The sequence below is a fragment of the Ceratotherium simum genome, chromosome 17 (assembly GCF_057802395.1).
Source record: "Ceratotherium simum simum isolate JZ-2026a chromosome 17, ASM5780239v1, whole genome shotgun sequence".
NCBI classification, from domain to species: Eukaryota; Metazoa; Chordata; class Mammalia; order Perissodactyla; family Rhinocerotidae; genus Ceratotherium; species Ceratotherium simum.
Genome location: NC_141916.1, coordinates 12820968 through 12844528, shown reverse-complemented (window position 1 = coordinate 12844528; position 23561 = coordinate 12820968). Strand labels below are relative to the sequence as shown.

The 23561-nt window shown below is 46.2% G+C and overlaps 2 protein-coding genes across 5 annotated transcripts; both read left to right on the top strand.

The window, feature by feature from the left end:
* Positions 1 to 89: 89 nt before the first annotated feature.
* Positions 90 to 5735, top strand: CDK2 (cyclin dependent kinase 2). 3 transcript variants are annotated; one of them, XM_014786595.2, is made up of 8 exons: positions 90 to 400; positions 1140 to 1217; positions 1326 to 1446; positions 2103 to 2273; positions 2772 to 2873; positions 3552 to 3695; positions 4005 to 4208; positions 4487 to 5735. In XM_014786595.2, the coding sequence occupies exons 1-8, from the start codon at positions 285 to 287 to the stop codon at positions 4589 to 4591; spliced, it is 1041 nt and encodes a 346-aa protein (XP_014642081.1). In that variant the 5' UTR covers positions 90 to 284; the 3' UTR covers positions 4592 to 5735. The 3 variants fall into 3 exon arrangements, with proteins under 3 accessions (XP_014642081.1, XP_087298383.1, XP_004429277.1); XM_004429220.3 differs by lacking the exon at positions 3552 to 3695 and having other exon boundaries at positions 92 to 400; XM_087442257.1 differs by lacking the exons at positions 2772 to 2873; positions 3552 to 3695.
* Positions 5736 to 6905: 1170 nt separating this feature from the next.
* Positions 6906 to 23561, top strand: RAB5B (RAB5B, member RAS oncogene family). 2 transcript variants are annotated; one of them, XM_087442258.1, is made up of 7 exons: positions 7058 to 7210; positions 17609 to 17871; positions 19197 to 19348; positions 19619 to 19741; positions 20535 to 20628; positions 20972 to 21109; positions 23165 to 23561. In XM_087442258.1, the coding sequence occupies exons 1-6, from the start codon at positions 7164 to 7166 to the stop codon at positions 21085 to 21087; spliced, it is 795 nt and encodes a 264-aa protein (XP_087298384.1). In that variant the 5' UTR covers positions 7058 to 7163; the 3' UTR covers positions 21088 to 21109; positions 23165 to 23561. The 2 variants fall into 2 exon arrangements, with proteins under 2 accessions (XP_004429279.1, XP_087298384.1); XM_004429222.3 differs by lacking the exon at positions 7058 to 7210 and adding an exon at positions 6906 to 7010 and having other exon boundaries at positions 20972 to 23561.

Here is a 23561-nt window from a genome sequence, read left to right as displayed (position 1 = left end):
TCTGACGTTGACCAATGGGAAGGCCCGGGGGCGGAGCCAGGGAAACGCGGGAAGGAGGGGCGGGGCGTCTGGTGGCGGTAGAGAACTGGGGGGGAGGCGGCAACATTGTTTTAAGTTGGACAAATTGACAAGAGCGAGAGATACACTGCGTTCCATCCCGACCTGGGGTCGCGGTGCTGGGCCCTGTTTCCCCCTCTTTGGCCCCCCGAGAGCCGGGGCCCGCTTTCTGCAGGGTTCCCAGGCCCCCGCTCCAGGGCCGGGCTGACCCGGCTCGCTAGCGCTTCATGGAGAACTTCCAAAAAGTGGAAAAGATCGGAGAGGGCACGTACGGAGTTGTGTACAAAGCCAAAAACAAGTTGACGGGAGAAGTGGTGGCGCTTAAAAAAATCCGCCTGGACACGTGAGTGGCCTCTGTACCCGGGACTCCTAACTCCGGAGCTCCTTGAGTGCCCCTACCCCCACCCCCACCCCCACAGGCGGGTAGCCGTCCAGGGACCGGAAGGTAGCAGGGAGGGACTTCTTTTGAGGTGGAGAGGTGGACTGGAGGACAGTAGAAAGTTTCCCTGTGGAGAGTATAGCGTAGTGCACAATCCATGGGGAACTTCCTCCCCAAAGCCGGGTGATACCCCCCCCAAATGTGCAGTCAGAAAGACTCAGGAAGACTAAGGAGGCCCCTGAGATGGGGTCCAGGACTCCTGGTGGAGTTGGGTTTTGTAGGAACTGGTGAAAAGCACCTTTCTGAAGGAAGAGCCCTCCTCACTGTCCCAACCCCACCCTCATCTTAGAATTCTCTCCCTCTTTCAAAAGAATGACAGTTGAACCTCACTGGCCCCTCCAGGGAGGCTGGGTGCTGCTAGTCCCATTTTTTTTCTGTTACCTTCTCTCTGCTTCACCTTCACCAGGAGGCTTTACTTACCTACCCCTGGGAAAAGAAGAAATAATGACCTTAATATGTCTAAAAGCCACTCCCTGACCACCCATGAATTAACTCCTACAGCACTCTTTCTCTTCTCTCACTTTCCTAGGGGATGCTGGGGGTGGTGTCACCTTGTGTGTGGGGGGGAGAGGGAGTGACTGGGCTGGAGGAAAAAGAATATTTGTAACCGCATTCCCATCTCTACTTTCCCAACCTCTCCAAGTGAGACGGAGGGTGTACCCAGTACTGCCATCCGGGAGATCTCTCTGCTTAAGGAGCTTAACCACCCTAATATTGTCAAGTAAGTATGTATTTGGGAGGTACTCTGATAGTAAAGGAGGATGCCTTCTGTCTGTGAAGTCTGGGCATTTCTTTCCCTCACCTCCATTCCTGGACCTCTCTTCCCTAGGCTGCTGGATGTCATCCACACAGAAAACAAACTCTACCTGGTTTTTGAGTTTCTGCACCAGGATCTCAAGAAATTCATGGATGCCTCTGCTCTCACGGGCATTCCTCTTCCCCTCATCAAGGTAATCCTTCTCCTCAACTCCTCCTCATCATGGGCATCTTGGAGGGGACTGAAGGCAGGCAATTCAGACTGAGTGATGATTTGTAATCGTGGCTTCCTCCCCAGCCCTCATTCCCCTACAGACAAATACCTACCCCTTTCTTTTGTGGCTCTTTCACTGCTCATTATGCTTATTAACCCCAGGGCTGGGCAGGAGAATCAGAGAAGTGGAAACTCTAGTAAGTCAACTTAGCAGCTCAGGTGGAAGGTCAGATGAAACTCAGATAAATGGGACTTGAGGGCACTTGGTAGATTCCTCTAAAAAGCCCTTCCACCTGTTTGGTGGAAGAAATAGCCAGCAGCTCTCTACTGTCTGTTTTAGGCCTGTGTTCTTTACTCCTGGAGCTACTTTCAATCTGTCAACAAATGTTTATTCAATGCACATTTATTGAACACCTTCAATGTGCTAGGCACAGCATATGGAAAAGAGATGCAAAACTGAATAAGACCTGGTCCTTACCCCTCACTGGGCTGACAATCCAGTGGGAGAAATAGCTTGTAAACATGTAATTATGATCCAACATAGTAAAGGCTTTAGTAGAGCTTTGGAGGCACAGAGCAGACCCTAATCTTCTCACTGTGGTTGAAAAACACAGTCCTCTCTGTCTCCCTTGTCAGAGCTATCTGTTCCAGCTGCTCCAGGGCCTAGCTTTCTGCCATTCTCACCGGGTCCTGCACCGAGACCTCAAACCTCAGAATCTGCTTATCAATGCAGAGGGGGCCATCAAGCTAGCAGACTTCGGACTAGCCAGAGCCTTTGGAGTTCCTGTTCGTACTTATACTCATGAGGTGAGTCTCTCTCTGCATTTCTTCTCTGAACTTCCTGGGAGGTGTTAACAAAGACATTCACCAAGTTACTAAAAATACCTGGCAGCAGTTTCTCTCTCAGTAGATGGAAAGTATCTCTGACACCCCAGGAGGTCTTAGAGTATGCACATAGTTCATACCTTCATACCGTAGGGCTAACTGGCCTTTGATAGATACCAAGCCAGGAGAGCTGGATGGCACACCATTAAAATTATGACGACTTGTCTCAGGTTTTCCAGAAAGGTCACAAATTGGGGGTTCAGAAAATACGGTTCCCAGAGCCATGGGCAAGGCTAACTCTGGGCTAAGAAGTGGTGTGTAATCATTTCACTTAGGCGAAGTCAGAAGGAGGGGAAGGATGGAGGGAAGGAAGCTGCTTGTTAAGAGCCTGAGAGTTAGCAGAGTAGTGCTGAGGAACTGAGACGTGGGAATCTCCATGCCCCATACACCATCCCTCCCCTTCCCACTCTTATCCCCCAGGTGGTGACCCTGTGGTACCGAGCACCTGAAATCCTTTTGGGCTGCAAATACTACTCCACAGCTGTGGACATCTGGAGCCTGGGCTGCATCTTTGCTGAGATGGTACGAAGGCATGCCCTAGTTCCACCCAGCCCACTCCTCCCCACGTTTAAGAACAACAGAACTGTTTCTTGGCCCAGACTCATGGGCCTATTATCACAGGGTTCTTTCTCTAGAGTAGCACCACGCGGGGTGGTGGGGAAGGATAGGATTGTTGTCCCTGATGTCAACCACATGTTAGGATATCCTCAAACAGCCTTAGCATCCAGTTTACTTCTCTTATCCCCAAATTGAGCTAAATAATTTCTAAAGCTGTTTTAGCTTTGGTCTGCATATATTTGGGAGACTGAATTCCATTTAGTGCCTCCTTGATGGCCTGTAGACCTTACTGTAGGGTGCCAGGAACGTGGTGAAGCCAACAGCGTTCACCTTATCCACACCTTTTATTTAAACTGCAGGCTTAGATCATGTCCCCCCTCAACCTCTGGCTTTTCAGATTGAAGGATCCCTGAGGCCCAGCTTTATATGGGAGCTCTCATCCCCTTTAATACAGCAGTGAGTGGGCTGAGTTTTCAAATCAAATCAGCAATATGTTTTATGGTCCTTTATCTGGGTTGTAACTGGGGGCTTGGAGACCATTAGCCTACATATATAATATATATAATGTGCATTTATCCCCCAGTGCATTACCTTACAATTGCCCATATTCCTCTCTCAATTCATCCAAAAATATTTGTTAAGCACCTAGTGTGTACCCAGCACCATGCTAAGTGCTGTGGGGAACACAGAAGAAATGGAAGACACAGTCTCTGCCCGCTGTGCTCCTATCTAGAAGTGGCTGCATCACAAGGAGGGGGGATGACCGCAGTGTCTACCCCACACCCCGTGAGTGGCTTGGGATCCCTTTGCTACATGTCAGTGGCACCCCAGACATTCACCCCCTCCCAGCCCCACCCAGTCTTGGGGATCTGCAAAGCCATGGTTGGGGGAAGGAAGGAGGGGGCGAGGAGACAGATGAAGGGACTTCATTGTCTCAGGCTCTGTGTGACTGACCCTGAACCCATGAAAGGCCCTGGGGAGGGAGTCATGGGGCCCTGCTGACCTTCCACTGCCTGTGGGAACCTCCATTGTACTGGGGGCAGTTTTGACTGACGTCACTGCAAGTCTTGGCCTATCCTCTTTCCTCGTTTTCAGGTGACCCGCCGGGCCCTATTCCCTGGAGATTCTGAGATCGACCAACTCTTCCGGATCTTTCGAACTCTGGGGACCCCAGATGAGGTGGTTTGGCCAGGAGTTACTTCCATGCCTGATTATAAGCCAAGTTTCCCCAAGTGGGCCCGGCAAGATTTTAGCAAAGTTGTGCCTCCCCTGGATGAAGATGGACGGAGCTTGTTATCGGTGAGAGTGGAGGGTGGGCATCCATTTCCTCTCATTCACTCCTCCAGGGCAGAGTTTTTCCAGGATGAAGGAAGGATGAGACCCTGGACTCTGGGTCTCAGCATTTCCCTAGTCCTTGCCTCTCTCCCTGTTGGCACACCTGTCCAGATATAGGGAGGAGGGAAATGGGAACTCTGCTTTGGGTAAAAGGAATTCTGATTTCCCAATTTCTTGGAATACCTGCCACCCATTTAGTCCGCTATCATATCACTGAAGTCAGAATACATCTCTCCCTCCAGCAAATGCTGCACTACGACCCCAACAAGCGGATTTCGGCAAAGGCAGCTCTGACTCACCCTTTCTTCCAGGATGTGACCAAGCCAGTACCCCACCTTCGACTCTGATGGCCTTCGCTAAGCCACCACTCCTGGTCTCACCTTCTCCAGTGGGGGCCTGATGTGGCTTGGCCCTGGGCCATTTGCCCTTCGATCTTGTCTGGCTGCCTTAACACTCACCTTCCCCTCTTAGCCAGCCAACTCTGGGGATACACAAGGGTGGAGGGGCAAAATGGGTGAAAAATGAAAGGAAGCTTCAGTATTGGATGCACTTAAGTCAGCCGCCACCACTCTCTCCCCTCCTCTTCCTCATTGCTGAGGAAGGCTGGTATTAAAAAAAAAAAAAAAAAAGACTGACTGTTTCCCCTCCCCCAACATAGGGTTTGCCATCCCAATCTCTGAAAGCCCCGCAGTTATTATTTTCCCGTGTTTCGGATGGCAGAGACCCCAAGCCTCCTTCAGCCACTGTGTTCCTAAGGCCAACTGATAGCAACCGGGCTAAGTTGGAACTTTTGTAAACCAAGCAAAACAAAAACATAGGGAGGGGCCTGTTTTAAGGAATTAGGTTAAAAAATAGATCCAACCAGTTTATACCCTAATTTTAGTGTTTCATCTCACCTAACAGTCTGGGAGACTCAAGACTCCCAGTCTCCACAATCCTGGTGGGTCTGCAATAGAAATGACTGCCCTCAGGCCTGTTGTCTGTCCCTCCTATAGGCAAGGGTGTCTGGGAGGCTCTGGGACAGGGATTGTGTTTCACCGCGGCCTTATGAGGCAAGTGAAAGATGTTTGAATTTTTCTCTTCCTTTTTAGAGTCTTAGTTCTTCAGGCGCCAGGGATCCCCGCTCCCATCTTCCTTTGAAGGCCATCCCATAGGAGTGGAAGTTAGGGTTTAGACATCATTTTGAGAATGCTGACACTTTTTTAGGGCTCTGACTGAGCAGGGGCATTGGGAAAAAATATTTCTTTAAGAGAAGGATGAACAATTATATTTATATTTCAGGTTATAGTAGTTTTTTAAGTGGGAGTGGGTGGATTTGTTGCCATGTGTACCTTGGGGTTTTGTAATGCGAATGTTACAAAAAAAAAAGAGTATTTTTTTTCTTTCTGTGATTTTGTCTGTCTTCTCCCACCTCTTGTCCTTGAGTGTTCTTGCTATTAACATTATTTGTAATTTAGTTTGTAATTCATTAAAAAAAAGTTTTATAGTTTATCTCTTTTCTCCTTTACTTTTGTGTATTTATTTACTGAAAAAATGGTGTGAGAGAGAATATAAATGTGTATATGTGATAATTGGTTTCAGACCTCCACTTTTCCTAATCTCTGTCTGCAGGGCTACCCACCCTACCCCATTTTGCTTCTATGACGCAACTGGGATAGTGCCCCCAGTTTACAGCTGGGGAAACTGAAGCCTATGTATTTCCTACTTCACTTTCCCCACAACCCTGCATCTCCCCCCTCCCCCCCAACACACACACATGCCACATACACATACATACAGCCGGCAGTTACAGGATTTCAATGTTAGGAAGGGTTTAGGAGCAGCAATGTGGTTGGGAGTGGACTCCGCGGGAATTCACCTTGACACTGCATTTCCCAGTAAGCTCATCGTTTTTGCTTTTTTTGCATATCACAAACAGCAAAGTTTTCTAAAGATACTTTATTCACATTTGCATATGATTCAGACAATGTCAGCTGTCTGTACGAAAAATTATTATGAGGAGCAAAAGCCTCTGCAAGCTGCCACTTCATGGAGTTGACATTGTCCCACCCTACCAAAAAACATCTCAGACTGCCGCTGGCCACCCCAAAGACTCCTGTCCCACTAAAAAGAGGAAGCACCGACGTGACGGCTACTTCAATTCCCAAGCTCCGGGTCCCCGGGAGAGGTATTTCCCTTTTCACCCGCGAATTTGTCATAGAGGGCGGGGCGCTAGAGGCAGCCCCCGCCAAATCCAGGGGAGGGGCGGCCTTCCTAAGGCCTCTTTCAGCCCCGCCTTGCCTGCCATTCAAGCCCTGAATTTTCGCAGTACTGGTTAAAGTTTCCCTTTGACCCGCCCCCATTACTCACCTGATTAGATGTTTATGAGTCAAAAGGCGGGGTCATGAGGGTGTCGAGATTTTATTGGTTGCTAAATACGCCTGTCAACAGTGTACCGCCCCCTGTCTCGGGGAGCTCGCGCTTTTATGGCTCCTCACCCTATCCATCATCAAGGGTTCCCTCTCCTTATTGGTCTGGGGCCCCGCCTGTCGAGTCCATTGCTCGTACTCATTGGTGACAGCCCCGAAAGAGACCCGCCCTTCTCCAGAGGATTGGCGGATTAGGGCGCACATAGCCCACCCTTGGTGGTAGGCGGGTAATCGTGCTACTGGCTGGGGCCCCCGCCCAGGGCGAGGAGGAGGAGGAGGGGCAGGAGGGTTTGGTTGAGCCGTAGCTGTTTGTCTGTTCGACACAGGCTTGGGCCCGACGGGGGAGACGGAGCCCCAGGTACCGGGGTGATGGAGCCCACAAGGGCAGGGGTGGAAGCGCCCGCGAGAGGAGAGCGGCCTGGCCCGAGAGCAGAGGCGGGTCTGGGCCTCAGCGATGGGGTAGAGCGGCCCACTGGAGAGGGGAGAAGGGGGCCGGGCCCCGGCAGGCCTAATGGGGGCGCTGAGGAGGGGACCGGGCGGGCTGGGAGCGCAAAGTTGGTGAGTCCGGGAGGCGGCCGGGTTCTGTGGGCGGCCGGGCTGGGGCCGGCGCGGGAGGCCCGGGGCTGGTGTGAGGGCAGGGGCAGGCCTCATTGAGCAGCGCCGAAGAGGGAGGAGCTGGGAAAGGGACGGGGCGGCGGTGAGGTAAGCCCATTTGCCGGGAGGTGAGGAGGGGTCAGACCTGACGCCCGGGCCCCGAGGGTAACCGGGCTGGGGCTCCCTGAGGTGTCTCACTGGAAGGGCCGGAGAAGGGTTCTTAGCTGGGTAAGAGGCATTCTTTTCAGGGAAAGTGACTGTTATAAAAATAACTACGCCCCACAGTTGAGCCGAGAGGGATTTGGGTTCAGTGAGGGAGAACTGAGGCAAACGAAGAGAGCTCTCGTGATCTAGAAGCTAAGGTAGTTGGGGAAATGGAAGCAGGGCCTGGTGTCAGTTATCGGAGCTTCTGGGAATGCTGAAGGGTGGGCTGGAGGCTCTGGGTCTTGGGAGTACCCACTCTTTTGTTCCCATTCGTGTTGAGATGTGGTAACTTGAAGTTTTTTGGTACTCCCGGGGTAGCCAGTGAAGACAATGTCATTTTTTTTTTCTGTGATTGTTCCAAACTCAGCCCCTACACTTTCCCTTGGCCTCAGCTGGGTTAGGCTGCAGTCTCTGTGTGCGTCTTACCTACTGTTTCATGTCCTGTGAAAAACCTAAGAAGTTGGGTTTGAGGGATGTTTGTCCGTTTCTTTGCCACTTAATAATGTGGTCTCTAGTGGATACCATCTCTCTGACCTAGAAGTGGGGAATCAGCGATTTCATTATCTGCACTGGAAAGGGGCTCAGGGATCCCCAGCCATCAAGAGATCTTCTGACCACAGTTGGTGAAACTTTTGTGGGACGCAAACTTGGGTATTTCCCAGGCAGGTAATGGTTAGGTGGAACCAAGCCTGGAACTATGAGGTGATATCACTGAGGAAGGGATTTGGGGAAGAGTGAGAAATTCCATTCCAGAAGGTTGGCATCACCTCTGTTCTTTGTCCACTTCTTTAGGAGCCCAGGTTTCTGTGCTATTGGAAAGTTGGGTCAAACAGCGAGGCACTTGGGAAGGGGATGAGTAGAGAAAAGGAAGCTGGATTACCAAGGCACAGGAGTCCCCTCCTCCCATATATTTTTAATGGTCTGCTGACCTCTGTAGTCCCCCATACATTGGAACTTATTGCATTTTCTCTTATTTTACTTCCTCCTTTTTCCCTTTTATACCACTGTATTTTATAACTACATTTCTTCTTAATTACAAAAGTAATATGTACATATTTTAAAATATTCAAGCTGTACAGAAGTGTAAAAAGTGCAAATCCTCCCACACATACCTCACTCATTATATTTCATTGAGAAAGGTCAGAGATAAGAGATAGCAGATCAGAATAATCTTGCTTCGCTTTGGGGGATGCGCCACTAAAGGCAATTCTGTTTTCATGTTCTCACCAAACTCTGGTTTCTCATTCTTTTCACAGTTTTCCCTTCTGGGATGATACTCTCTTATTTACTATGCTCCTTTCATGGTTCATTTTGTCTTGCTTCTATCGAATTCAACCAATAGAGAGCTCTACTCTGTGTTATCTCTCACCTCCTTAAATACACACACACACCCCAGTTGTGCACTGGGTATCCTAGGAAATGTCCAAATAGATGGCCAAAACTTTTTTCTCTTTTATGGTAGGAAAGAAGCGTTGGGGTGAATCATTTTGTTTGGGAGAATTATTAGCATCTCTGCTAAAGTGAGGAATTTGAGACCTCTATCTTCTGGTTCATGGTCTCTGCATGTTCAGATTATATGACTGTCCTTCCATTATCCCAAAAGAAGATGATGATTCTTCTAAGGGGCACCTGTATCTGTCTTTCTATAGTGATAGGAGAAGCTCCCAAGTTTCTCTGGATTTGAAATTGGTTTTCCTCTAAAGCTCAGTACAGCTGGGACATTTCATACTACCACCTTATTAACTGAATCTGTCCTTCCTGGCCTTAGAAACCCTGTAATGTGCCCAGCCTTTGTACAGTGCCCTCAGAAACCTCGATATGTTGTCCCCCCAGGAGCTTTTATTTTCTCTCCTGCAAAGCCAGTCCTAGAAATACTGTGTAGATGTATGTGTGTGTTCTTAATCTTCTCTAGGCTTTGCCATTTTCTACATCTTGGTGGTATCCTATCCCTTTCTTCTGTACATCCCTTTTGTCTTTTCCACCTTCCCCTTACTCAAAGCCTACCTTCAAGAAATGATCTGGAATCGCTCCATATTAAGGTGTAAGTAACAAATAGTCACTTAAAGTATTAATTCTTCCAAGAGTTTTTGCTTCTTAAGAGGGAGCTGAGGAGTGGAATTATCAATATAGAATTTCAAACATAGACCTGGAGTTACAAAAATATATTTGGAGAAGAGGGTTTTCCCATTGCCCTTGAAGTCATACCTCATGTCTTCTACCTCTTATTTTGCCCATGAGCAAGGATTGGTCTTCTATAGTTTGCTTGTTTGTATGCATTGATACGAATTTGACTTCTGAGGAGGCATAGGGTAGGAGAAGCAAGTATATAGCCTGCTCTCTAATCCCAAGGCATTTCAGATTGGAAAGTAACCAACGTGTGAGACCGTGAACTTAAAATAAGGAAATGCAACAGCGCTTTAGGAGGAAGGATACCTTAAAACCCTACGCAATACACTCCCACTTCCCAAGAGTGTTTTAGGAAAGATTTGGTCATTGACTGAACAGTAACTGAGCTGAGTAAGGAGCCACCCAGGTGAGCAAAGCGTGTGCAGATTTCTGGGCCAGGTTGTAGCTTCTGTTAGGGGCACTGGGTACCTTTTCAGAGTGTCCTCTAGCTCTGTGGTGGTATGATTTTTTTTTTTTCTTTAACTTGTGTTTCTCAAGTTCAGGAATTAACAGAAATAATGACCCAAAGTTTTTTAAACACTTAACATCAACCAAAAATTCGGGGAACTTTGTTTTTTAGCCACAGTTGCTTCAGTGTTAGGGTGGGAGGGCCACATATTTGGTGTGATTAGGCCATCTGAGGCATAGTAACGGGTGACAGGAAAAGCAGTTAGCCCATGTGAGTTGCAACAGTACCTTGTGGGTTGGGTCCCAAGAGGGCCCTCCATCCAAGGGAGGTCACAAAGAAGAAAGGAAGAGATTTGGTTCTCTGAGGCCTGTTAAAAACATTCCCAAATGGAACTGAGTAAGAATCTATCCAGATGGCACAGCGGGGAGGAGTAGATGGAGGAGGAAAGCAGGATAGCTTTGGTCTTAATTAATTTAGGGAGCATTTAATGAACACTTACTAGGGGCCAGGCACTGTGCTCTGCTCTGGAGATTCAAGATGACATAAAAAATAGTCACATATGGGGCTGGCCCGGTGGCACAAGCGGTTGTGTGTAAGCACTCCACTGCAGCGGCCCGGGGTACGCCGATTCGGATCCTGGGCGCACACCAACGCAGTGCTTGGCAAGCCATGCTGTGGTGGCGTCCCATATAAAGTAGAGGAAGACAGGTGTGGATGTTAGCCCAGGGCCAGTCTTCCTCAGCAAAAAAAAGAGGAGGATTGGTAGATGTTAGCACAGGGCTGATCTCAAAAAAAAAAAAGTCACACTTACTGAGAAGTTCATAGTTTAGCAGAGCAGGCAGATACAAACAATTAACTCATATAATGTAATAAATGCTGTGATAGAAATACAGTCTTAATACTATGGGACCCAGAGGTATCAGTGATGAATTCTGCTGAGGTGAGAGGGTAATTATGCAATTTCACAGAGAAGGTGACATTTGAGCTGGCCTTAAAGATGCATTAGGAGTTTGCTAGGCAGACAGTGGGGAAGGGCATTCCAATCTTTCCTAGGTCAATAATAGGGAGTTTGTACTACCATGCTGGTAAGAGATAAGTATGCTTTTTGCCTCTTGGGGAAATATAAGGGAGAAGGCAGGAAGTGGAAGGACTCGCATTTAAGCCAGTGACTCATTGGTTAACATTGGGTCAACACGATGAAAGAGCTGAGCCAAATAGTGGAACTCTCAGTCCAAGATTCTAGTAATTTTGGGTCAAAACAAAGTTGGAGAGTTGAAGGTATTTACTAGCTTCTGCCCTATCTTCCCTACTCAATAAATCTCTCACATTAACCCCAAGGCCTATTGAATCATGCAAAAGTTAACACTTCTCTCCCTATCACCTTCCATTGAATTGCTCCTGTTGCAACTGTCCTGGCTGGGGTTGGTCAAGACCTTCTAGAGAGCCATAGTAATGAGTGAGTCTTTCTGTCAGAAGGCCATGGGACTGGATCCCAGTTCCCAGGGAAGACTTAGGTCTTCCTAACTTGTTTTTAGTCCCAAAGGAAATACTTAAACTGAATAGAGGCAGAACTCAGTTCAGAAGCTCCTGCTTACTTCAGAGGTATGGTTGCCAAGGTAACCTGGCAAGTTGATTATTTTTATTTGCCTCAGTTTCCTCACTGTAAAATACAGAGACTGGACTAGGTGACCTCTAGACTGCCTCTTATCTAGCAAAGTGACCTTATAGGGCTGATATTTGGGAGTGGGCTGTCCAGGGGCTAGATACCTGGAACTCAGTCTCTATTGATAGGTGACAGACTTCTGGAGGTTTTGTGTGTAGTTGGCATAGGGACGAAAAGCTACCAAGTGGAAGGGGGACTAAGGAATGGAGTCTTGCTCTAGCTGGGATCAGCAGGCTAAAAACCTTTCCTATTCATATTTTCCTGTACTGCTGGGAGAGCTGCTCACACTAAAGAACTTGCCCCTTTGTCTTCCCCCTCCCTCTCCCCAGCAGGCTGATGCCATGGTCAAGCCTCAGTCTTCCCTAGTTAGTGGTCATTTGATGAGCCATTCCCGTGGAGCTCCACTTCTAAGGGAAGTTAAATCTGATTTCTTCTCTTCTGACCTGAAAGGGTTGAAGGGAATAACCTCCTCTCTTTTTTTGCCTCAGGTTAGAAGGTAATAATCATTACACCAACTTGACTGGCTATGGTTTATTTTTTGCCTTGGAATGGATCATTTGCCCAGTGTCAACTCTTAGCAAAAAAATCACCACCAGAATAGGGAAGAAATCAAATGAGTCTTAGACATATTATTTCATTTCTGTACACCTGATCTTTTGAAAGTCTAGTTATTACACAGAAAACATGATACACTTATAAACATTTTGAGATTAAAGATCAAGGCACAGAGATAGGCAGCGCATCAATTACTGTGAACAGGGAAGACAGGACATATTCTTGAGGTGACACATTGGGGTGGGAGGTAGTCTTTTCTAATCTGACAACCCAAGGTTGCTTAGTAGCAAGAAAGTTTTCTGATTGTGTCTGGGTTCTGGCTTGACTTACCCTCTGTAGGGGTTAGTGACAAGGGCTTTGCAACCTGAGTGTGTCTGTGACTGTTTCCTATCTTCCCACTTATCCAACTCCCTACTGTTTTCCCAGGCGTCTGCCCATGAGAATTCAGTCCATTCTAACTCCCGTGTTTTCATATTGTAGAATAGTAACATTGAGGCTTAGTTTTCTGCCCCTTGGATCACATGCTTTGAAATAGATAAAAATGTGAGGGAGTAAGTCGAAGAATCTAGTAACTTTTCCTGTTATTTCTTAAGAGTATAGTATATGTATGTCAACTAAAGGAAACTTGATCAGCTTATCGTTTGTAGGGTTTTCTTTTCCTATTGTGTCATCTGTGTTCTGTTTTAAAGTGTAGAGGTATGATGGCCTATCCTTTTTTCCTATGAAACAACGTGTATGAAGTACCACATAAATATGTTTTTGAAAATAATTCATCCAGGGGCCTGCCCAGTGGCATGGTGGTTAAGTTCTCACGCTCCGCTTCGGTGGCAAAGGGTTCGCAGGTTTGGATCCCAGGCACTGTCCTATGCACCACTCATCAAGTCATGCTGTGGTGGTGTCCCACATACAAAATAGAGGAGGATGGGCACGGATGTTAGCTCAGGGCCAATCTTCCTCATCCCAAAAAAAGAAAAAAAATTCATCCTCACAGATGCTGAGAAGCCCTAAGAGAAACTAATTTCTTAAATGTACCCAGAACTTTGAAATAGAATTCAAATTCTGTTGTTTGCTACTTTCACCTATCCCTGTCTCCAAGATCTTTATAGATAAGGAAGCTGGGGCTCAGAATGGCAAAGGGAGTAAGTAGCCTAAGATCATAGGGGATTAACTGGAAAAGCAGAGACTAAAACTCAGGATTGCCTGATTCCAAAGCCCTTACCACTGCATGGAACTGCCTCTGTCTAGTTTGGTTTCCCATTTTCGTAATTGCTCCATTGTTTTAGTAGCAGAGTTGGAGAATCCTCTGACCCCTGGAGAGCTATATTCAGCCCTCATCTTAATTTCATCCAGAAGTGCTTTAGTAGTAACCATAGCCTATAGGCTGGTCAGAGACTGTACTTCCTCCCATCCCTACCAACCCATCTTTCAGTGTCAGGCCTCTCCAAAGCAATCTGTTTTAAACTTTTTTTGATCACAACTCATTAAAAAAACATTTTACATCGTAACTCAGTGTGTGTACATATACACACAAGTGAAACATTTTCACAAAATGATTCTTAATGCTTATTATTTGCAACACCTGATGTTTTTTGTTCTTTTTTTAAATATACTGATCATGATCCACCAAGTGATTTCAAGGTCACTACTGGCCTACAGCCCACAGTTTGAGAAACACTGCTCTAACGGTCTGAGGATGAAAAGAGCTAAAGAACTATGACTAGTGGTTAAGAAGCTAATTAATACTGATTTCTTGGGCCGGCTCTGTGGCTTGGCGGTTAAGTGCGCACGCTCTGATGCTGGCGACCCGGGTTCGGATCCCGGGAGCGCCCCGAGGCACCACTTCTCCGTCCAACGCGAGGCCGAGTCCCACGTACAGCAACTAGAAGGATGTGAATCTATGACATACAACTATCTACTGGGGCTTTGGGGGGAAAAAACTGAATAAATAAAATCTTTAAAAAAAAAAAAATACTGATTTCTTGCAGCACTGGTTCCCAGATTTTTGGATTTCATGGACCAATTAATTCAAATTTGGGGGTTTTTATTTTTCCACATAAGGATATTTAGAAAGCTTACTATTGCCTATCAACACCATTATTTTTTTAAAAGCATTAAAAAAAGTTATTTAGAAAACTTTGAAAATATATATTTTCTGTTAAAAAAGAAAGAATTATGTAGAATGAAATAATCTGAATCTTTCACATACCACCCTTCTCAGTACCACTCTCCTCAGAGGTGCTGTTAACAGATAGGTATGTATCCTTCCATACCTTTTTCTGTGCAGGATATTTATTTATTAGTTTGTTTGTTTATTTGTTCCTTCATTCATTCATTCAAGGAAGATTAGCTCTGAGCTAACATCCGTTGCCAATTCTCCTCTTTTTGCTGAGGAAGATCTGCCCTGGCCTAACATCTGTGCCAATCTTCCTCTACTTTATATGTGGGACACCTGCCACAGCATGGCTTGATAAGCGGTGCGCAGGTCTGCACCCGGGATCCAAACCCACAAACCCCAGCTCCCCAAAGCAGAGTGCATGAACTTAACTGCTATGCCACTGGGCTGGCCCCTCTATTCAGGATTTTGTTTTGTTTTACAGAAATAGGATCCAACCAGGTGTTTTGTTCTAAAACTTTTTTTTTTTTTTTGCTTAACAATAGGTCTTAGAGGTTTTCCCATGCAATATATGTATTTACCTTTGAGAGAAAATTGATACTAAGAAAATTGATACTAAGTTAGAAATCTTGTTATAAAGGATACTCTTTTAAAATTGAATAATTTAGCTTTAAGAAAAACTTCCTAAATCGTCTTTATTTTCATCATTTCATCGTAGACCAATGAAAACTTCATCACAAAATGGCACATGTGTATCTGGATTGTTAGGACTCTGGCCTAGGGGACTACAAAATTCCCAGTAGGATCAGACTGATTTGTTACATTCTTCTGTCTTAATCTAGTCTCCTTTGGGACTTTTCTGAATTCTCACTTCTATCTCATTCCTTTGTTAATGTCCTCTTTACATTTTTGTTTTTTCTGTTTTTTTCTCTACCTCTTTCATATCATGGCTGCTTTTTAGGAATATATTGATAACTAATGTTGAGATATACTTTAATATATTAAATTGATCTTTTCTATCAATCAAGGCCGCTAAATAACAATATCTGTCTTATTTATTAGCACTACGCTAAACACATCTTTCACTTAATCCTTATAGTCACTCCATGAGGTAGCTATTCCATTTTGTAAAGGTGGAAGGTAAGGCTTGGACAGAGAAATTTTCTTGATGTCATATTAATAATGAGATTAGTAGCTCAATATTCATTTAGCACTTTTTGTCAAATACTTATTTAAGTTCTTTGTATTTATTATCTCATTTATTCCCCACAACAACTTTATGAAGTAGGTGCTCATAAGGCTATTATCCCTTTTTACAGATAAGGAAACGAATGGACAGATTTAGTAACTTGCCCAAAGGTTCACAGCTAGTAAGCAAAACTTTAAAATAAACCCACTGAATTGGATTCCATGGCCTTTGTTCCTTTGCACTGCCTCCTGTATGATTTTACTGTCTTTTATGTTTTTACTAGGATTGCAGAAATTTTTAATCCTGATTTGACTCCAAATCAGCTTGCTATAATGACAAAATAATGTTTCCCCACTTATGCCATAGAGTATGATGTTTGTGGGGTCACTAGGATTTTTGTGTGTGTGTAAGGAAGATCAGCCCTGAGCTAGCATCCATGCCAATCCTCCTCTTTTTTTGCCGAAGAAGACTGGCCCTGAGCTAACATCCACACCCCTCTTCCTCCACTTTATATAGGACGCCGCCACAGCGTGGCCTGACAAGCGGTGTGTTGGTGCGCACCCGGGATCCGAACCCGGGCCGCCAGCAGCGGAGCGCGCGGAATTAACCGCTACGCCGCTGGGCCGGCCCTGGGGTCACTAGGATCAACCTTGAAGAAGGGAAAGGTTAGTTTGAACAAGCAAGGTACAACCCAAGCAGGGCTTAGGTTTTGGAGAGAGGTTTTGCATGCTCCGATCATGCTAACTCTTCTTGGGATCTCATGGTTCCTCTCCCCTTAGGGTCAGGATGATGAAATATATTCAGGTTTGGATGATTAGACTCTTCAAGTCCCAACTTCTCTCTTTGTCTGTCTCCTCCACTACCAGCTTTCATAGCCTCTTGGAAAGTAGAAAGGTGATTCAGTTTATTCTTTCATGAAATACTTATTGCTTGAAGACTTATCCCCTATAACATCCTCTGGAGACTCCTGCATGTGTTTGGAAGGTACACCTTTCTCTGCCTCTAATTTGGAGGGGTAGAGCTGTTAGGCCTTTTCAGTGTGGAGGGTAATCTAATCCCTAGGCACCAGGAAGACAGCTGCAAGTTGAGAGTAGGTCAAGCCTACTGACTCTTAGACTTGATAGACTTTCAGACTCCGAGAGATGGCAGAAGCAAAGTGAAAGAGTTGATACTGAATGTGGTCTGTTGGTTGTGTTTCTCTACTCACCTTTGAGAAGAAATCAGAAAGGATAGATTTTCTGGCAGTCGGACCCTGGTTAGATTTTCAGAAATATCAAGAAGACTGGTCATTATTAAGCACACAGAACCAGAAGCTACCCCTCTACCCTTAGGGTGACTCTTATCCCACACCCCTGGGGTGAATCTCTCATTTTGAAAGCTCGAAAAGTGGGAGCAGGGGCCTGGGGGGTGGAACCAGCACCAGGATACCAAGGAGATACTGAGGATCTAGGGTACTTATTGGTGGATCTGGGTGTTCTTCAGGCCAACTAAAAATTGATCAATTTGCCGTTCTTTGAAGACCTGGTGGGGAATTAGTAGGAGATTAAAAACTCACACAGTTTTCAGTCTCTATTTCAGCTCTCTTGGCAGTTGGGGATTATATGGTAGGGCAAACTCTACTTCAGCTATAATTCTTATTTTATTGTTCCCCACTCTTAGCACTGAGCGTCAGCTGCCTGGGACCCTCTCAGTGGTGTAACCTTTTAATGTTTTTTTTTAATCCATTTTTTAAAAAATGGATGATTTTGGAGCCAGCCCTGGTGGTCTAGTAGTTAATATTTGGTGCTCTCACTGCCACTGCCCATGTTCGTTTCCCGGTCGTGGAAGCACACCACCTGTCTGTCAGTTGTCATCCTGCGTGCGGCTCACATAGAGAACGAAAAACTAACAACTAGGATACACAACCATGCACTGAAGCTTAAAAAAAAATTTTTTTTAAAAAGGATAATTTTAAGTTACCTCCTCATAGGAGCAAAGAAATGAAGAGATTCTATCCTTTCTCTAAAAAGTGGTTGTAGCTGCAATGGCCCTGTGTTTAATTTTACCTACTTTTTTTCTTGCAGGACTGTTGAAGCTTGGAAGTCCCCTCCCCTCCCCCCTCCCCCCTTTGCCGCTTTGTGGCATCCCCCTCCCTCCACCCTTTCCCACTCTGATAATCTAGCCATGACTAGCAGAAGCACAGCCAGGCCCAATGGGCAGCCCCAAGCCAGCAAAATATGCCAGTTCAAATTGGTCCTGCTGGGTGAATCTGCAGTGGGGAAGTCTAGCCTGGTATTACGTTTTGTCAAAGGGCAGTTCCATGAGTACCAAGAGAGCACCATTGGAGGTGAGTACCTCAGGGAAGGAAGAGGTTCAATGCTTAGTATGGCTTTTGAAGGGAGATCTAGGGACCTGATTGTGGAGCTGGCCCTCTTAGCTCCCCATAATGGAAATCCTTTATAAAACAGAAAAAAAGTGCCATAATGCCAAAAAGCAAGTATATGTTCATCCTCTTGCTTCCTAGAAGAAAGTTAGAAAAGTTGACCTTCGCACACCAAGAAAATCACTAATTCTTTATCTCAGTCTTTCTCCTCCCACTCTCATCTTAATCCCAGTGGCGTTCAGTTGACTGTCATCTTGAGCAGGATTGGTTTGGAGCAGGGATTCTTAATCAAAGATGTACATCACCATCACGGGGGGAGCATTTTCATCCAATGCATGCTTGGGCTCTACCCTAAATGTACTGATTAGTATTAGAGGTAGAATGAGGTTGGTGGCAGTGTAGACATGTATGTTTGGAAAAGCTCCTTATATGATTCTGGTGCACATACCTGGAAAAAGAGAGGCTGGAACTAAATACAAAAGATAAAGAGCATTTGCCTTTCCCGCATTTGCTACCTTCTTCCTGCCACTACCCCCAAGATAGTGTGTTAATTCAATAAAGAATCTTTTATGAGAACTCCCATGTTACTTCTTCCTCGCTTTTACTGGTCACCTTGTTCTTGGACCAGCAGAAGATTATATGAAAAAGTAACAGCCAAATAATATTGATGATGGTGGGACCTCCCATCAAGCTTTAAAATCTTCTAATCAATTTTTTTTTAATTTTATTTATTTATTTCCCCAAAGCCCCAGTAGATTGTCATATGTCATAGTTGCACATCCTTCTAGTTGCTGCATGTGGGACGCGGCCTCAGCATGGCCAGAGAATCGGTGCGTTGGTGTGCACCCGGGATTCGAACCCGGGCCGCCAGTAGCGGAGCATGCGCACTTAACCACTAAGCCACCACGGGGCGGCCCTTCTAATCAATTCTTGATGTAACTTTTATCTGAAGCTTATGATCTCTGTTGTTATCTCTTATTCCTCTGTTTTGGTTAGAAGAGGGATGACTCTGGTATAAGTGCCAGTTCTTCTTTTTATCCCTCATAGCTTATGATGTGCCCCCATTCCTTAGCTAGAGAAACTTCTGGCAGGAAGGATTTAGCCAAGAGCAGTCTTAATGCTGGTTCCAGGACCTATATATAAGAAGGCGATCGTTAAACCTTTTCTTGTAGGTGAATGGCCTGGGTCATGACTGGTCTTAGACTGAGAGTGGAGATATTTTGAAGGGAGGTGGGGTGTTCCCATTCATCCTCCCAGTTACAACTTCTCTTTCGTTATCTCATCCACAGCGGCCTTCCTCACCCAGTCTGTTTGTCTAGATGACACAACAGTCAAGTTTGAGATCTGGGATACAGCTGGGCAGGAGCGATACCATAGCTTGGCCCCCATGTACTACAGAGGTGCCCAAGCTGCAATTGTGGTTTATGACATTACTAATCAGGTAAGTGAGCTGAGAAGATTATCCTTGCTTTTATTTATAGGAATTAAATTAGGTGGGGAAGAGAAAACCAGTTCTTGAAATAGCAAAATAAGAGTACAAATTATGCTTCCAAGTGCTGAGAAGACAGAGGTAATGAATGATCAGAGACAGGTGGTTTCAGTGAGGGAAGGCCGCCTAGAAGAGTTGAGTTTTGAGACTGAGTTTTGAAGGTAATTGGCCTAGATTGGCAGTCATTCCAGCCCACTCATTCTTTTCCTCATGTTTTCCTAGGAAACCTTCGCCCGAGCAAAGACATGGGTAAAAGAACTACAGCGACAAGCCAGTCCCAGCATCGTTATTGCCCTGGCGGGGAACAAAGCTGACCTGGCCAACAAGCGCATGGTGGAGTATGAAGTAAGATGGCCTACAGAGTCCCTCTCTAACACACTCTCTCTGTGCTTGGGACCTCTTATCCAAACCTGTCCTCTCGGAAAGCCTCATCTGAAGACTTTCATCATCTCATTCCCCAGTTCTGCACCAAGTTAAATACCACAACACTGTGACCATAATGACATGCAGGAGATTTTAGAGGAGTCAGAAGAAAATTCCAGAGCAGAGGGGTAGGGGAATACCAGCTGTGGGGGTACCAGTGTGAAACAGGAAGGAGGGAGCAATTAAATTTGAGGTAAGGGACTATTCAAGTGTCAGAACCCAAAAGCTCCAACCAACTTATCTTCTCCCCCATAATTAAGATTCCTGGCATCAGGGCTGGCCTGGTGGCACAAGCGGTTAAGTGCGCAGGCTCCGCTGCGGCGGCCCAGGGTTCGCCAGTTCGGATCCCGGGCGTGCACCAATGCAGTACTTGGCAAGCCATGCTGTGGCAGCGTCCCATATAAAGTGGAGGAAGATGGGCATGGATGTTAGCCCAGGGCCAGTCTTCCTCAGCAAAAAAAAAAGAGGAGGATTGGCAGATGTTAGCACAGGGCTGATCTCCTCACAAAAAAAAAAAGATTCCTGGCATATGTTTGTTGGATTAAGTGGTCTAAACCATGGGTTATCCTTGAGGGAGTCGTCACCAAAATTTGGGACCAGGGACAGTTAAGGGGAGGGAACCTAGCATATTGCCAAGTGGTGCTACATGGGAGCGGAAAGGCAGTATTTGTTCCTACCCTACATTCTGAGCACCACTACACCCCACCCCTTGCAGGAGGCCCAGGCATATGCAGATGACAACAGCTTATTGTTTATGGAGACTTCAGCCAAGACAGCTATGAACGTGAACGACCTCTTCCTGGCAATAGGTAAGGTCACAGCAGCCTGAAGTCTTCCTGTCTTCTTCCCTTGCCTCTGGGCAAGATCACTAACCCAAGTCATAAGGATGGATGGGAGTGTCTCCTCTTGTGAAAACTTTAGGTATGGAAATACCTTAACTTTCCATCGTGACCTCCATCCTTTGGCTGCAGCTTAAACCCCCTCGTCTTCAATGTAGTTTACAGACAGTGAACCCTCCCCTCTTCAGAACATTCTTTTAATTTCTCATATTTCCCCTTTCCCCTCTAATTCTCCCCCACTCAATGGGGGGGAGTCTTTTAGGGGGAGGAGTAAAATCTACCATACTTTGTTCCCTTCTCTTTTTATCTCTAGCTAAGAAGTTGCCAAAGAGTGAACCCCAGAATCCAGGGGGTGCAGCAGGCCGAATCCGGGTTGTGGATCTCCATGAGCAGTCCCAGCAGAACAAGAGCCAGTGTTGTAGCAACTGAGGGGGTCGCTAGCAGCAAACAAGTATGGAGCTAGCATGAGAGCTAAGAAATAACCTCCATCCCCACCCCTCAGCACACAGCCCCTACGGTAACAGCACACTGAGCCCTGGCTCCCAAGGGCTGCCTCCTGACAGCTCCGTCATGGCACTTTTTAACGCTTCAGCAACCAACACCAGGCAGCTGTTGCCACTGGCCTCCTACCCCTACTCTGGGGCTTGGGGGTCAGATCCCCCCCAGGACTTACCTTCCAAAACAAACTTTCTTCACTTTGTATTATAGATGCAAGACAGTGACCTACTTATCTTTCCTCCTCCTCCCCATTTTTTCAGAAAACATTTTTTGTCTCCTGCCCTTTCCCCTTCTGCTTTTGGTCAATCCCTGTTCTTGATCCCCTTTTCCTCCTCTCCCCAGGATGGAGAAGGTGGTGAACCCAGGAACTGAGGAAGGAGGTTTCCAGTTCAGTCACATTAAGGGCCCTGGGGGAGAGTAAGGCTCAAAGCAAGAGAGAGTAAGGAAACATTTCCTTTTTGTTTTTATTTGGTTGGAGTTTCCCATATTTGAAAACACTGCAGTATCCATGAGTTGGCCTTGTGGAGGGTGTTTCTAGGTAGAGCTGAGAATGGGAAGGCAAGCTCTTGGGCAACAGATGGGAGTCGTGTTGTTAGCTAACTGGGCGGAGGTGGAGATGCAGTGTCATCTGTGGCTCTAGAACTCTTCCAAGGCCTAGTTTCCCCTCACCCAGCCTCTTAGGTAGCTTCTCCCCCACAGTGGGGGAGACTCTGGACCCCAGAGTCCTCCAAAGAATCTTCACTGGTTGCCTGCATCTTTGGCTCTGCTGTGATCTAATCAGAGGAGGGACCAATTTCTGATATCCATCCTCTGATCTATACATATGCATTTTTTTCCTCTCTGGCCTTTAGATGGCCTCAGCCCCAGCCACTATATCCCCTGCAGTTTGCACTTTAATTGACGGTAGTTCAGTTGGGATACTTGTTTTATGGAGGTTTTGATTGATTTACCTGCCCTCTCACCTTTTTAATTAAATGGAATCTGAGGTGTACATGAGGTTTGGGAGGGGCTGTAGAGAACAGGACCAGTGGCAGCTACTCAAGCCCAATCTCCACTGCTAGCTTCCTCCAACTCTGATTCTTAACCTATATTCTTGCCATCCTAGCTCTTGGGTATAGCTTTGCCTTTCCTGGGGAATTAAATGAGCAGCTGGAGAGTGGTCTCAGGATAGTGCAGGCCAGGGTAGAGGAACCAAGAGGAGCTGGGCCAGAGAGAGGAATTTTCTGTCCTTTCCCAGGTTCACATTCAGTTTGATCCACCCATTACCATGTCTTTTTTACTTCCCTGTAAATACGTATGATCTTTATTCCCACTGTACAGTCTGTTCTGTCCCCCACCTCCCATCACACCCTACTTCTTTTCTCCTTTGTTAGTATCATCAGTTTAGTCCCTCTGTGCTTATCTTCATACCCACCCCCCATGTAACCAGTGGTTTAATCCATGTACCACTAGGGGCTGTACCACAGAGGTTTACTTGTGGCCCCCTTATATCAAAACACCTGTTCCTGTGGACAGGGAACAACGGGCACTGAAGGTCCCTCACAGCTGTCTCATATCACCAGAGGACATTGGTCCTTTCTAAATCTCTAGCCTCTCTTCACATCCCTCATTAGGTATTTTAGGATGTCTTTGGGAAGCCATCAAGGCAAGAGAGAACTCTAAATTCCTTTTTGTTCCAGCCCAGAGTTTTGGGAAAATTGGGGGAAGTAAGATAGGAGAGGCGTCAGTGACCTAGGATTGGCATCTTTCTGCCCTTTTGGCTTGCAGACTGCCTTCTGTCCCAGAGCAGCTGAGATTCTGAAGGACCCAGTGTAGGGCCTAAGGGCCTCAATTCCCTTCCTTTTCCAGGGGCAGCCTTAGTTCCCGTGGCCCTGAAACACATACATTTTCCCCTTCCTTTCCCAGCACCCACTAGCCCCTAAAAGCACGCAGTGCATTCTTACCAGTGGAAGAACTAGGATGGCTGCTCTCTTAAGTCTCTTAGAAATGAAGTTCTTTCTCTTTGCAGCTTTCCCGGTGGAGCAGGAGTGAAGATGTTTCATTGCCTTGGGGCTGGGAAACCATTTCTCCAGACTTCTTGTCCCCTCCCCCACCCCCCTTAGGAACAGGATTGGCCTTAGCTTCTAGGCCTATCTGCTGCCTTCCTTCTACTTCCTACCAGCTCTTCTGCTTTCCTTTGAGCTCTGTTGGGCTTGGGGATCTTAGTTTTTATATCCCAGCTCTTCATTTTTTTCTTCTGATGATTTTTTTAAGAGGGGGTGTCCCTTTTTTTTTTTTTTGCTTTTAAGAAAGCATTTGCCTTTTTTCCCCTTTCTTCCTCTCCCAACATAACAATCGTGGTAACAGAATGCGACTGCTGATTTACCGATGTATTTAATGTAAGTAAAAAAGGAAAAAAAAAAGTG

Excerpts from the sequence above, each read along its gene's own strand:
- CDK2 (XM_014786595.2), top strand. The coding sequence starts at position 285 with ATGGAGAACTTCCAAAAAGTGGAAAAGATCGGAGAGGGCACGTACGGA. Across the intron at positions 3,696-4,004 it reads CAGTGTCTACCCCACACCCC|GTGACCCGCCGGGCCCTATT; the intron begins GTGAGTGGCTTG and ends CCTCGTTTTCAG. Across the intron at positions 4,209-4,486 it reads ATGGACGGAGCTTGTTATCG|CAAATGCTGCACTACGACCC; the intron begins GTGAGAGTGGAG and ends CTCTCCCTCCAG.
- RAB5B (XM_087442258.1), top strand. The coding sequence starts at position 7,164 with ATGGGGGCGCTGAGGAGGGGACCGGGCGGGCTGGGAGCGCAAAGTTG. Across the intron at positions 19,349-19,618 it reads TTTATGACATTACTAATCAG|GAAACCTTCGCCCGAGCAAA; the intron begins GTAAGTGAGCTG and ends ATGTTTTCCTAG. Across the intron at positions 20,629-20,971 it reads CGACCTCTTCCTGGCAATAG|CTAAGAAGTTGCCAAAGAGT; the intron begins GTAAGGTCACAG and ends TTTTATCTCTAG.